Consider the following 13,240-nt stretch of genomic DNA (forward strand, 5'->3'; position numbering starts at 1 on the left):
CAGAGACTGTGTATACTTACAAAGTAAAAACACAATGTATATAGTTCATGAAAATATTCATAATTAATGCTCAGTGTCTGCATGATAAACGGATGCCCATACATATAAATTACCCATACAATAAGTATAAAAGAGATTTACCTTTCATTTACAGTGGGGATCCTTTAGAGATAAGATATATTAGTATATATCTTATCTCTAAAGGATCCCCACTGTAAATGAAAGCTAAATCCAATGTGCATAGATATAAATTACACATAACATAAGTATAAAAGAGATACCAATAGATCTATAAAAATACAGATAAATCCTGCAGGACTGCATTTGGAAATAAACATGCAGAGTACATTGCATGAAAGGTATATACCTAGAGGGGCATATACTATAGAACTGTGTACACTAATAGCATAGGACATGTAATTTCTTCATATCTACAGAGACAGGAGTTCTGCCTATGTAAAAATTATTTGTGCTACTGAACATGCAATGAACAAACAGCTTTTAGTGATTTATATATCATAATAGTGTACAGCAACCTGCATGAGGTACAATACTGCAAATAATATTCAAAAGAGCATAAAATGTACATTATATAAAATGCAGACTGCTGTTAGAAAATAAATATCTGTTGGCATCCTCTGGCATTCATGGGTGTATAATGCTTAGTTGACATAAGTATTAATAGCGCTGATAGTTATAATATATGGCAACGGCACAATATGACTGTGTTTAGTACAATATATAATTGCACAAATTTTAAATAAATTGGGTACACTGTAGATCACATACCAATATGCTGTGGTGTAAAGCTGCCTAAAGGTCGTTGCAAAATAACTCCTGCCTAGAGGATGTCATCAAATCTGAACCTTTAGGTTATCAGCACAAGAAATATTTTGCATCTTTACCTCAGGAGACTAAGTTAAATCCCCAGATTTACGCTTACTTAGTTTTGGGACAGATGCTAAACAAACTGTCACTATTTTGTATATGTTATTTTTAGCTTCAGGAAAAAAAAGGAACCATGAAAGTTTATTTTTTTCTTTCAACAGTAGTTACCCCGAGTGACAAGTATAGGGCAAATTCCCTCTGGAAAGTGGACTCTTGCGGCTGATGTATGCAAAATTTGAGGTATACAATTCTCACAAATTTCAGTGACCTGGCATACTGGAATATATTTCCAAAATAAACATGTATATGTAATTAGAGGGATATCAGAAACGGACTCCTCTATAGACATATCAGTGGGGACAGAGACATTAATGACACTGTATATAAGTATTAGTACAGACAATACTTGGTAGTGAGCCTTCTACACTAAGTTTACACTCCCTCAGACACCTCAATTATCTATCAGTGTAGTAACCACTAAAGCCCTTATTAGCGCTTAAAAGGGACAGTCAAGTCCAAAAAAAAAACAAAAGAAAAAAACTTTCCCGTGGCTTGTGGCAGACACTGCACTAATTGGCTAAAATTAAAGTCAATAAATAATAAATGAAATATCATGTGATCAGGGGGCTGTCAGAAGATGCTTAGATACAGGAGAGGTAAAAAGTATATTATTATATCTGTGTTGGTTATGCAAAACTGGGGAATGGGTAACAAAGGGATTATCAATCTTTTTAAACAACACAAATGCTGGTGTTGACTGTCCCTTTAAGTACCCCCTGGCAGCTCCTGTATATGTACTTACCCCCTTCCTGGGACTGGCAGGCACTGAATTAAATATGGATCTGGCCCACACTGCAAGAAAACACAATTTCTAGCTGTAGAGATTCCATACAGAGGAGAAAAACGCCCGGGGAACAGTGAGGGGGCAGAGCTACCTCTGGGAGAAAAGCTTGTGCTTCAGGAAATAAAAAAAAATATATATTACTTTCGGTTTTATATTTAATATTAGTGCACCAAGCATAAAATATCTCCTAAATAAATAAAAAAAACTGTTCCCCTGCCTAACCGGAGCCTCCTCTACTGAACCACACACTGCATTAAGCAGATGGCGGTTTTCTTAAAAGACCATACATCTTATTATGGAAAGTGCCCCCAAAAGTTTTCCAAGAGGTGTCAGAGGGCTGAAAAGCGTGACAGGCTTCTCTGACTACGTCGCTGAGCATCATAGGACAGGTAGGGACCTATAAGGGGGAAAAACAAAATGTGCCAAGAGGAGAGCAGGTTAAGTGCCCTTGCTATGCTGTACATGTGTCAGAGTACCTACAAATAGCCTCTGGGCTGTGGTGTGCTATGTAAAACCTCACGCAGCACCCCTCCACTAGCTTACTAGGCACGTCAATCCATGTTCATGCAGCTGCAGCAGTATCCAGTAGAGATCCCATCCAGTGCAGGTATCGAGTACCACAGAGGATTGCGGTAGGAAATACCTGTGTCCCTCAGGGGGATGCTAGGGACGAGTCCCTGCGACGCCTGAAAGTAGTTATTACTGCAGTCCCGTTAGGGAAATACTGTGCATATAACAGGGTTTTCCTATGTCCCTGTATCATTCAGCTGATGTGAAGAGTCTTTTCTGTCTTCTTTGTAAATAATACTCCCCAGGGACGCCGGGTCTCACATAGGTCTGAGTTCACAATTTGTAATCCAATCCATAAGCAAGTAGCTGGAACAACCTCTATTCTCAACCAACTCCTACAAGGCCAAGAACAATACTAAGAGAGAGATGGAGGGATTTTAAGCTCTGATATGGGTTCTTGACCTCCTCCTAGTGGCGGGAAATATATCCCATATGTTATGGAGGACTGTGGACCATCATTTTACAAAAGAAAACACATTTATTTCAAAGCTTAGTTTTGATTTTCTAGTTGCTGTTTAATAGTTTACTTCAGTCACTACATTAAAATGTAGTTGTTTCTTTAAAGGGACATGAAACACCAGATTTTTCTTTCATGGTTCAAATTGAGAATACAGTTTTAAACATTCCAATTTACTTCTATTATTTAATTTGCTTCAATCTTCAAATATGCTTTGTTGAAGAAATAGCAATGCATGTGGATGAGCCAATCACACAAGGCATCTATGTGCAGCCACCAAGCACATGTAAGTATGCTTTTCAACAAATGATATTAAAAGGACAAAGAAAGTTAGATGATAGAAGTAAAAAGTAGTTTAAAATTGCATGTTCTTTCTAAATCATGAAAGAAAAAAAATTGGGTTTATGACCCTTTAAATAGCAAATTGTCATTTTCAGAATAGATGAAGGACAACAATACAAAATTAAATAAATTCAGAAACTATGCACTTGTTTGCCATGAAAATTTAAGATAGGATGTGACATTTATATCAAGTTTAGGTCCCGTTAAGGAACCCGCCTTTCATTTTAGGTGAAGGGAATTTTAAAACACACATTATATATATATATTTTAAACATACATTTAAACATACATAAAAGTGGGTGTTGTGGTTACATGTATGAATTTTATGATATTCCCATAAGTTTAACAGTGCCAAATCGCACACGAAATTTATCCACTGTCCATTGGAGACTTTTTGTCTTCCCCTTTCCAACATAATAATGTTTGCCATTTTGTCATTGACTCTTTTTAAGGGTTATTACCTTTTTCTATCCTAAATGCTGCCTTTTTCTTTCCACAATTTGACAACCCCTTCATTATATTTTAGGGATGCACCGATACCGAATACTAGTATCGGTACCGATACCAAGTATTTGCATGAGTACTTGTACTCGTGCAAATGCACCGATACTTAAACCGATACCTCCACTTCCTACCCATATGCTATCTTGTGGCGTTTTTTCAAACTACATGTTCTCATTTCATTTTAAACTGGAGTGGAGACTAAACTAAAAATTGTTTACTACTGTTCTGACAATACAAATTTCTGTTATTTGTATTATTGTAGGAGAGATCACTATACCTCGTTCAGACAAACCCCTGAAGTACTGGGCAGTTAATAAACAGATTTCCAAGTCTGGCTAAAATGGCCCAAAAATATCTTTCTGCCCCATGCAGTAATGTGGAAAGTGAAAGACTGTTCAACTTAAGAGTCGAACCTCCATACAAATGTCAGATTGATGTTATATAACAGCCCTACAACCCAATTGCATCACCCCTTCAAATTTAATATTTTATTGTAATATTTTTTATTTATAAACATGTTCAGTGAACTTTTTTATTATTTCATAATGTCTTTTGAATTACAGTCCTTTATAATTATAAAGAAGGAATCTTAAATAATTAGTCTGTATTGTGCTTGGTAAACTGTCACATGACATTAAAAAAGTATCAGTAATTGGTATCGGCGAGTATTTGAAAACAAGTATCGGTACTTGTACTCAGTCATACAAAAATGGTATCGGTGCAACCCTATTATATTTACACACACAATTATGTGTACTAAAAAATTGTGTTGCGGCATGAAGTCTTATGGATTGTACCAATGTAGATATTTAACATTTCTATTCTTTCTACCATAAATGTATCCCTTGATCATAGTCAGATCATATTGTATTGTATTTAATATGGCTTTTAGTATTGTTAAACTTATTTTGTCCTGCTATACATATTTACATTTATGCCGGGTCTCTCTGTTCCACCTTAAATCAGAGGTTTATCCAGGTATGGTCGGTCACATGATACACATCATCCAATTAGTGAGGGACAAGCCCTATTTATTTTAACAGTGTTTTACCCTGAATTACACTTATGATTAAGGCTAAGATGCCGAAACATGTAAAGCGTATTTCTTGGCTTTGCAATCCTGCTTGTTTTAATCGACTGAAATAAAGAACTTTTTAACTTATAACACAAGGAGATGTGCCAGCCTTTCATTTCTGCATTTGAAGATAGAGATAGATGATAGATAGACACACATATACACACACATATACACACAATAATACAAAAAGTTAGGAATAATATTCTAAATCTAATAGGCCCTGGTTCCAAGGGTTTGTGAAGGCTCGATATAAGAAGTTGTAGTATAATTGGGTTCCTATGCAGATTAAAAATATTTTTAACATGTTTTAAAATAAAATAACTGAACAAGTAACACTGCAGTTTGTTTTAAATACAAAGATCCATAAGCTACAGTACATAGACATAAATACAAACAAAATCTTACAGTTCTGTCGGAGTAAGGATCCTGGTGTTCGAGAGATCAAACCTCTGGATGGGGTAGCACCACTCCAGTTATCGTCAACTAGGTTAGAATGTTAAGTACAGCATTTTTTTTTTTATGGAATAGAAAGTTACAACTTATTGTTGTACCACTATATCAGAGTGAGTGTTAGGAGGTATGTGCATATACTGTATGTATATACATTTATATACATACAAAAATAATTGATAATGCATATGTAATGGAACAAAGTACATGGCAATACATCAGCTGATCATGTATATGTAGTCTCTTCATTATGAAATATAAGGTTGTATTAAAAAAAATTAAAAAAATAAACTCTTTAATAGAGATAGATTAATCGATCTGTATCTGGCTTGTGACTTATAGCTGGGGTAAAAAAACTGAAGTGGTTGTGGAAAGTAGATTTATTGTACTAATGCAAATTTAATTATCTCATTACAAATAGGCCTTTTTTTTTTAAAGCAAACATAACAGAGGAAAAAAAGTTTGTTTTATGTCCATAATGCAAAACAAACTACTTTGCTGGGTTACATGCCCCTTTAAAGGAATTACTGCCTAATCAAAGTGCATTTTTATTAATATTTTTGTTTTCACAAACCTTTATGCAATATGTTGTGATGATTTTGATCTTACATGTCACATTTAACCCTTTCATGACAGGGTTATAAAGTCTACATCGGAACAACGTTCCGAAGTAGACAAATTGAAATCACACGAGATTTCAATTATGGGATCGGGTCTGGGGGGCGTCCCTATGACGCTAGGAACACCCTCCAGACCGCAATCAAATCCTGCAAGCCTAGTAGGCTTCAGGACAGCCGTTTGCGATGACGTTGTATTCCGTTATAACTGCTATAAAGCCCAGTGCCGTTGTGACGGAATACAACGGCATAACGGCATTAAAAGGTTAAAGACAAGCATTACAGAGTGTCCTCTATTCCTCAGGTAGAGCTCAAAACATATAAAGAAAAAAATTATCTGGATTCCTTCCAAAAGAACAGTCCTGCCCCAAATTCAAGGCAACGGTCTTCTGAAAGAAGGATTTGTACAGCTAACTCCAGACATACGTTTCAGCCTATATGGGCCTCGCCAGTGGAAGTGCAGCTATGTCCGCAGTGGACTTGGGGTCCATGCCTGGTTGTCCACATCACACTTAGTGAGACAGAATCCACAATGGTCATTTGTATACAAAACACTTGGGTGTCCAGTTGAGTGCTTCTCTTTCATTGTTTTCTATTGTACCAGACTTGCTTTTAACATAAAATATTAGCCAAATTTTTTAAAAAAAATGATCACAATACACAGCAAAAATGTTTGTATCTGAATTCAATTCCCAACATGTCCAACATGCATGAAAGAGGGAGGGGGAGGAAGGGATATGAGAGAAATAAAATCTAGTTTAAAAAATGACTTGTATAAAAGACAGGCACATTGTGTTGTGACTGGGATGAAATTTAGAATTGGCCCATGTGTTACAGACCAGTTTCTTTGAGGTTATGAGTACTAGAGACCCAAATGAATTAGAGACAGGTAACAACCACGATATTATATATTATATTATGAGAGACTGTAGAAAGTCAGTTCACATCTTATTCATGTAAAATGCCAATAAGTTGGAAGCACTTTTAAGAATGAAAAATAAAAAAAATAAGTATTTCCAGTAAAAATGTAACAACGCATTGTTTTATCCTGTATGTATAATTTTATTTGGTAGATCATTTGGAAGACAAGGATATTATCAAGAAATATATTCAACATCATGACCGACGATCAACCTGTGGGACGTGTATTCCTATGAGTACCTGTAGCATTGGCAAGGGGTACACTCCATTCCTTTATCATTTTTTTGCCCTGATGCAACTTAAGTAAATATTTTATATATCACAGAAATCAGTGTTTCTCAGTTCAACCATGAAAAATTCCCTAAGAGACCAGATAGTATTTCTCTGTCTGGGGTGGTCAGCTTTTCCACTTACTATGACTGACTCATGTGTACCCAGGTATAGAAATCTTTAGTATTCATTCTCTCTCTCTTTTTTTTCTCTCTCTTATATATATATATATGTACACACACACATTCCATAGGGAAAATTACAAAACAAATTAATACAGCACACAGAGAAAGTACAGCACTCACTTACAAGCTCTCAGCTAAGATTAAAAGCAAAAATGGAAGAGTTAGTTACCACATCTGACTAAATGGGATAAGCCCAAAACCTGAGTCCCTAAACAGCCACACAATGCAAGCTCTCAATACAAGAAACTGGGAACAAGTGAAGGGTGCACAGGCTTATGTAATCACCCTACACATATACAAAACACGGAAGGGGACTGCACTCAGACCGGACTGGGTACACATCCCATGACCCTGCAACATGCACAGCTTGTAAGTGAGTGCTGGACTTTCTCTGTGTGCTGTATTAATTTGTTTGTAATTTTCCCTATGGGCCTTGCACCCAGACCTGTCTGGGGTTAACTGCCTGTGACTCTGGGGACAGTGCAGCTTCCTGAGAGTGCTATTGTGCACCCAGGGCTGTGCATGTTGCAGGGTCATGGGATGTGTACCCAGTCCGGTCTGAGAGTGCAGTCCCCTTCCGTATATATATATATCTGTTCGTGGTGATAGAGATCCTTAAAATAATGAGACAACTGCTGCACAGAAAAGGATACTGGAGACTCTCTTGTTGGAGCTTTGGCGACGTGCAGTTCTGGAGATCTCCACATCCCGAACTATAGGAGAAGCCATTTCCTCAAGGGTCCTCCTTAAAAAGAAGATCACATTATTTTGTGACCTGAAATGAATTTGCTAATGGGGGATGTTTCTTCAATCATAACATAGTGAGGTAATAATTGTTTCTGATGAACTTAGTGGTTGTCAACCAAAATAATACATCCTTATCTATACAATTTTTATATTTTCAGTAGCACAATCAGAAAACAGATGGAAATCTGCAGATAAACCTACACTTAAGCACATAACTATTTACATCGGATCCTACGTCTCTCCATAGGTATGCTAGAGTGTATGGCATCTTATAGGGTGCCAGGCCCATTCTAAAGGATCATTGTATTTGTTGAGCCCTTATTTAGAAGAATATAGGGAGAGCCTGACAAATTCTGTACATATAGCATTATCAGCTAAAGCAGGAGCATGATTTATGCCTGGAGGTGTGCACCTGCATATCCCACTTGAATCAGTAAATCATTTTTGGGTTTTCATGTCTCTTTAAATAGAGCGCGCAATTTTAAAGGGTCATAAAACCCAAACATTTTATTTCATGATTCAGATAAAACTTAAAATTTTAAAAACAACTTTCTAATTTACTTCTATTATCAAATGTTCTTCATTTTCTTGTTATTTGTTGGAAGGAAGGTAAGTGACAGCCCAGGGCTGTGCATCTGTCTGCAGCACAATAAAGTAGCAGTTTTGCAACAATGTTATATATTGGCAAAAACACTAGATGGCAGCACTATTTCCTCTCATGTAGTGCTCCAGGCATGTGCACGCTGCCTATCTAGATATCTCTTCAACAAAGAACAACAAGATAAAGAAAACTTAATAGAAGTAAATTGGAAACTTTTTTAGAATTGTATTCTCTATCTGAATCATGAAAGATTTTAGGGGGGGTTTGTGTCCCTTTAAACAACTTTCCACTTACCTCTATTATCAAAATGTGTTCATTCTCTAGGCAGGCTCAGAAGAGCTTAGGAGGATGCTGGGTATTTAGTATTCTATGGCAGCAGTGTTTGCAACCACATAACATTGCCATAGAGCACTGAAGACATATGCATGCTCCTAATCCCTTAAGAGCCTACCTATACTTTTAAAAAGGATACCAAGAGAACAAAGCAATTTTGATAAAATAAGTAAAATGGAAAGAAGTTTAAAATGATATTCTTCTGAATCAGGAAAGTTTAACAGACTACTAAATACATTTCAGGCAATCAAGGCGTTAAATAACCACTAAAGGAGTGTTACAGAGCAGATAACAGATTTATTGCTGTGTGCTCCAGGCATTTAAAGGGATAGGAAACCAAACATTTTTCTTTCATGATTCAGACAGAGCATACAATTTTAAAAAGATTTTCTAATTTACTTCTATTATCAAATATGCTTTTCCCTCATTGTATTCTTTGTTGAAGGGCTACCTACGTAGGCAATATGCAGATGTCTGGTGCACTTCATGGCAGGAAAAAGTGTTGTCATTTAGTGCTCTTGCAGTTATAGAACATTCTCCAAAACTACTGTCATATAGTGCTGCAGACATGGGCACACTCCTGAGCTTGCTTTCCTGCTTTGTAGCAAGGGATACCAAGAAAATTAAGAAAATGTGATAATATTGATAAAATGACATGCTCTTTCAATCATGAAAGAAAAATGGGTTTCATGCGATTAAAATAACTGAAGATCTTATGTTATCGGCAATCAAGTTGATAAACCCCTGTTTTGGATATTTTACTGCCCCCCCAAAATATTAAGTACATTATATACATTTTATATTATATATACAAATAAATATATTTACAGTGAGATTGATTATTCTTTTTCCAACACCCTGGGTGCAAATCCCTGGGACTTTATATAAAAGAACATATACTTGTTTTAAAGGAACAACAAACCTAAAGTTGTACTGTACTTTAATTCTTTAAACACATAACCTAGTTTTACACCATAGCCAGTGGTGCTGTTTTTGGCCCTAGCTTAACCCCATTTATTTACTCAAATGTTATTACACCATTGTACCCACTTGTTTATTTCTGAGAAATAAAGGACTTCTAAAGAAAGATTAGACTATACTATGCTATGTTAAATGTTCTCAGCAGAAAATAATGCCAGCTGGGTGGTGTTATGAAGTTGCTAGGTGGGGGCAGTGTAATACTTGTAATATTATAACATTATCTGTTATTTATCATTGTTAGTTAAGTGATAGTAAAGTTAGATTGTTCACTTCTTTCCAAATGTTAATGCAGGGTCGACAAATCTGTTTAAAATGTAGGTGCCAGACAGTGGTATTTGTATATAGATATATGGACAACACCCCAAAAAGTTAGGAGACAGGGGTAAAATTCTAGGAGCCAGTGGCTCCCTGGCTACTGGGTTTGGCGAGCCATGTGTTAATGTGTGTAATAAATAATGTACTAGCGCGCTTTTTTTTTTTTTTTACACTTCTACATTACCTGCAAGTAGGCATATATCCCTAGGTAACATCACTGACAGCTAAAACATACACAAAGTAATTCATCCACTATTTTTTTATGGTGTATTACCCCTTTAACCAATGAGCATCGTAGCCAGCTCGCTGGTGTGAATAGCAGCTACATGTGTGCATGCGTTTTGTTGCGCAATACATGTGGGCCTCTATACTGTCTGTAGACATTTACAAATATGACGTGTAGAGATGGTGGGACTGTTCTATACATTACTCAGATGAAGGATTTAAAGCATAAGGGGCAGAGGGAAGAATGATAAATTATGGTGCGGTTAGTGATTTTTAAAACTAATTTTACAAAGATTACTTATTTTTAAAAATAAAATAAGCTGTTGTGGTTGATAAAGTATGCTTAAAGCAGTAGCAATTTATACTGTTTACCATCACTTTAAGATATCGAAAGCACAAATTATTTGCAAAATTAAATATATATTTATTTCATGATAATTTGAAAAACAGACATAGAACAAAAAAATATTTTTTTAACCTTAGTTTTAGCTTAATATTGGCTTAAATTTTAGCCAGGTAGTGTGCCGATTAAAGAGGTCCTGGAGAAAACTACATTATACATCCTTTAAAGGGGCATTCATTTTTATTGTCTTTGTGGAAACTAAAATATGCTGTTTTAAAATATCTAAGTTTAAGACTTATTTATTTTTTATGTTTTTTAACATTGGTGAAAAATAAACAATTTTTGTTCAAATGCCTGTTTATCCTCCAATAGTGTGTTCTGCTTATTAGCCAGTGAGCAGTCAGTCCTAAAGGACCAGATGCATTCACTTCCTGATAGCTTCTAAGTTCAAATAGACAGCGTAAAAACATCCTTTCTGATGCAAAAACAATTGTTTACATGTATAAAGCGTGTTCGGTGTTCTTTAATGTGTGATAGAAATGTTTCCCTCTATAAAAGAGAAACTAGCAAGAATGCATAGTTATCTACTATTATCACATTTATAATATTGCATTGTATAAATGAAAGGTGCAACATAACATCACATCTAATCATTACCATTCATTTATAGAGCACTGCCATATTCTATGCAATTTACTCAATGAGCGCAGTGCGGGTACAAAAAAAGTGGCAGATTATTGGGTGATGAATGCACAACGAACCATAAAAACAACGTATTTCGATTATCAGAAATAACACAATTACACTGTAGACAGGTGCACCGCCCACTTTTCTAGCTACTGTGAAATGATTTATGCAGCAGCACATCGCACATAACTAACTGATCGCGTTATACATTAAGGTGACACATTATTTACGTTGTGCTGTAGCCTCGGTGACAGCCAATAGTTTACGAATTTATGGTAGCGCGCGCACATGGCAGAGTCCCACACTGAAGCGCACAGATCAACAAGTCAACAACTAAACTCTCTTACTATAAATTATCTACACACTAATACCCCGTGTAATCCCTTGTCACCTGTCCATATCGCCGTGCTGGTGCCTTTCCGGACTTCCCGCCGGACAAGTAGTTGACACCCGATAAACCAGGGACCAGTGAAAAGCGCCAGACCCCGGATACAATAATTGGACCCATGTCTGTTTTCCTTACATCCGCCTCTGACCCGGAAGTGAAAGAATAAGCGGACATTGTTACTCAGGGCTAAGCTAGAGCTAGGAGTATCTTGGTTTGCGGTGACATATTTGCAAGTTCTCGTCGTACTTTTTCATTTTTATCTATGTTAGAATTAATATGCAGAAGTATATTTATTCTTATTACAGTAGTTTTGTATACAGTGCATTCATATAAAATAGGTATTTTAAAGTATTTTATTTTGTATCTGCTGCGGAATATTTCTAAACTACAAAGTGTGACATTGAAATGTATTACAATTTTACCCGTATTATACAAAATAAACACTATGCTAATGTTGAAGTAGAGTGAAAGGACACAATGTATAATATTTACTGTTTCTCTTTAAAGGGACATTCTGGTGCTGGAGTGGCAAACCTATGGCACAAGTTTTGAGGTAAGACTCAAGACAAATTTGCTGGCACTAAAATTGAATGTAAATTTTGATGCTAAAGTTTTTAAAAATTCTATTAAAAACAGGGGCACTTTAACCCCTTAATGACCACAGCACTTTTCCATTTTCTGTCCATTTGGGACCAAGGCTATTTTTGCATTTCTGCGGTGTTTATGTTTAGCTGTAATTTTCCTCTTACTCATTTACTGTACCCACACATATTATATACCGTTTTTCTCGCCATTAAATGGACTTTCTAAAGATACCATTATTTTCATCATATCTTATAATTTACTATAAAAAATTTTTATAAAATATGAGGAAAAAAATGGAAAATAACACTCTTTTTCTAACTTTGACCCCCAAAATCTGTTACACATCTGCAACCACCAAAAAACACCCATGCTAAATAGTTTCTAAATTTTGTCCTGAGTTTAGAAATACCCAATGTTTACAGGTTCTTTGCTTTTTTTGGTTTCTCACTGAAATTATTTACAAACAGCTTGTGCAATTATGGCTTAAATGGTTGTAAATGCTTCTCTGGGATCCCCTTTGTTCAGAAATAGCAGACATATATGGCTTTGGCGTTGCTTTTTAGTAATTAGAAGGCTGCTAAATGCCACTGCGCACTACATGTGTATTATGCCCAGCAGTGAAGGGGTTAATTATGGATCATGTAGGGAGCTTTTAGGGATACTTTTAGCTTTAGTGTAGTGTAGTAGACAACCCCAAGTATTGATCTAGGCCAATTTTGGTATATTTCATGCCACCATTTCACCGCCAAATGCGATCAAATTAAAAAAAACGTTAAATTTTTCACAATTTTAGGTTTCTCACTGAAATCATTTACAAACAGCTTGTGCAATTATGGCACAAATGGTTGTAAATGCTTCTCTGGGATCCCCTTTGTTCAGAAATAGCAGACATATATGGCTTTGGCGTTG

At 35.9% G+C, this 13,240-nt stretch overlaps 1 protein-coding gene across 1 annotated transcript in view; it reads right to left on the bottom strand.

The window, feature by feature from the left end:
- The window catches only part of NUP107 (nucleoporin 107), a 264,058-nt gene extending 252,211 nt beyond the window's left edge, over window positions 1–11,847 (bottom strand). The window contains exons 1-3 of the mRNA XM_053716825.1: window positions 11,750–11,847; window positions 7,780–7,871; window positions 5,089–5,166 (exon numbers count right to left, since the gene is read on the bottom strand). Of these exons, the coding sequence (XP_053572800.1) occupies window positions 5,089–5,166; window positions 7,780–7,871; window positions 11,750–11,757 (178 nt within the window). The 5' untranslated portion in view covers window positions 11,758–11,847. The remainder of the gene's footprint in view (window positions 1–5,088; window positions 5,167–7,779; window positions 7,872–11,749) is intronic.
- Window positions 11,848–13,240: the final 1,393 nt, after the last annotated feature.

The sequence above is a fragment of the Bombina bombina genome, chromosome 6, assembly GCF_027579735.1.
Source record: "Bombina bombina isolate aBomBom1 chromosome 6, aBomBom1.pri, whole genome shotgun sequence".
Lineage (NCBI taxonomy): Eukaryota > Metazoa > Chordata > Amphibia > Anura > Bombinatoridae > Bombina > Bombina bombina.